This window comes from Octopus bimaculoides, chromosome 14 (genome assembly GCF_001194135.2).
Source record: "Octopus bimaculoides isolate UCB-OBI-ISO-001 chromosome 14, ASM119413v2, whole genome shotgun sequence".
In the NCBI taxonomy this organism is placed as follows: domain Eukaryota; kingdom Metazoa; phylum Mollusca; class Cephalopoda; order Octopoda; family Octopodidae; genus Octopus; species Octopus bimaculoides.
Genome location: NC_068994.1, coordinates 3015398 through 3016069, shown reverse-complemented (window position 1 = coordinate 3016069; position 672 = coordinate 3015398). Strand labels below are relative to the sequence as shown.

Here is a 672-nt window from a genome sequence, read left to right as displayed (position 1 = left end):
GAGTCACTGTTGTAGTTAGACATGATGGAACTGGTGCGACGTTCTTGACTGTGGATCGAATCACATCTCTGTTGATTATAGAAAAAGGAATCCTGTATTTCTATAAAGACTGTTGTAACTGCTTTGCTATCACTAAGACAATAAAGAACAATTAATTCAGAATGTCACAGACAAACCATAAATTTTAACTAAAGGAACAAAAAATTTCATACACATGAGAATCTGAAGTAGATAATTTGAAAGAAATATTTGAATGCACATCAATAATTGATTAAATACTTTTGTATTCAAAATCAGAAGGATATCAGAGTTGTAAAGTAATATTTACCTGAGGCACAGGTGGGAGTCTTCTTTGAGTTGTTGAGAATTTCCACTCATCTGGTGTCTGTTCCATCTCCAGAAAAAACTGACTTTTAGATTTTATTGTCTGAAGATTTCGGTTAAATATCTCTTCTGCATTTCTCGTTATTGCAACAGGATTGTTAGTCTGATACAGTAATTGTCTCATCTCAGTCTGAGAGAGAAAGTTTGGATTATCTGCTGTTGTAGGTGACTCATTTGTGTGATTAATACATCTGAAAACACACAGTGTTATGGACACTACAATAGCCACAGATAGTATTACAGCTGCTGCTACAATGATAATTATCCAAGTCATATTCAAGTTGTTAC

At 33.8% G+C, this 672-nt stretch overlaps 1 protein-coding gene across 1 annotated transcript in view; it reads right to left on the bottom strand.

Annotated features, from left to right (window-relative positions):
• LOC106867365 (protocadherin Fat 4) overlaps positions 1-672 on the bottom strand; it is a gene marked incomplete at its 3' end in the record, with an annotated part of 101855 nt that overhangs the window by 25673 nt on the left and 75510 nt on the right. The window contains exon 30 of the mRNA XM_052973000.1: positions 329-575. Coding sequence (XP_052828960.1) covers positions 329-575 — 247 coding nt within the window. The remainder of the gene's footprint in view (positions 1-328; positions 576-672) is intronic.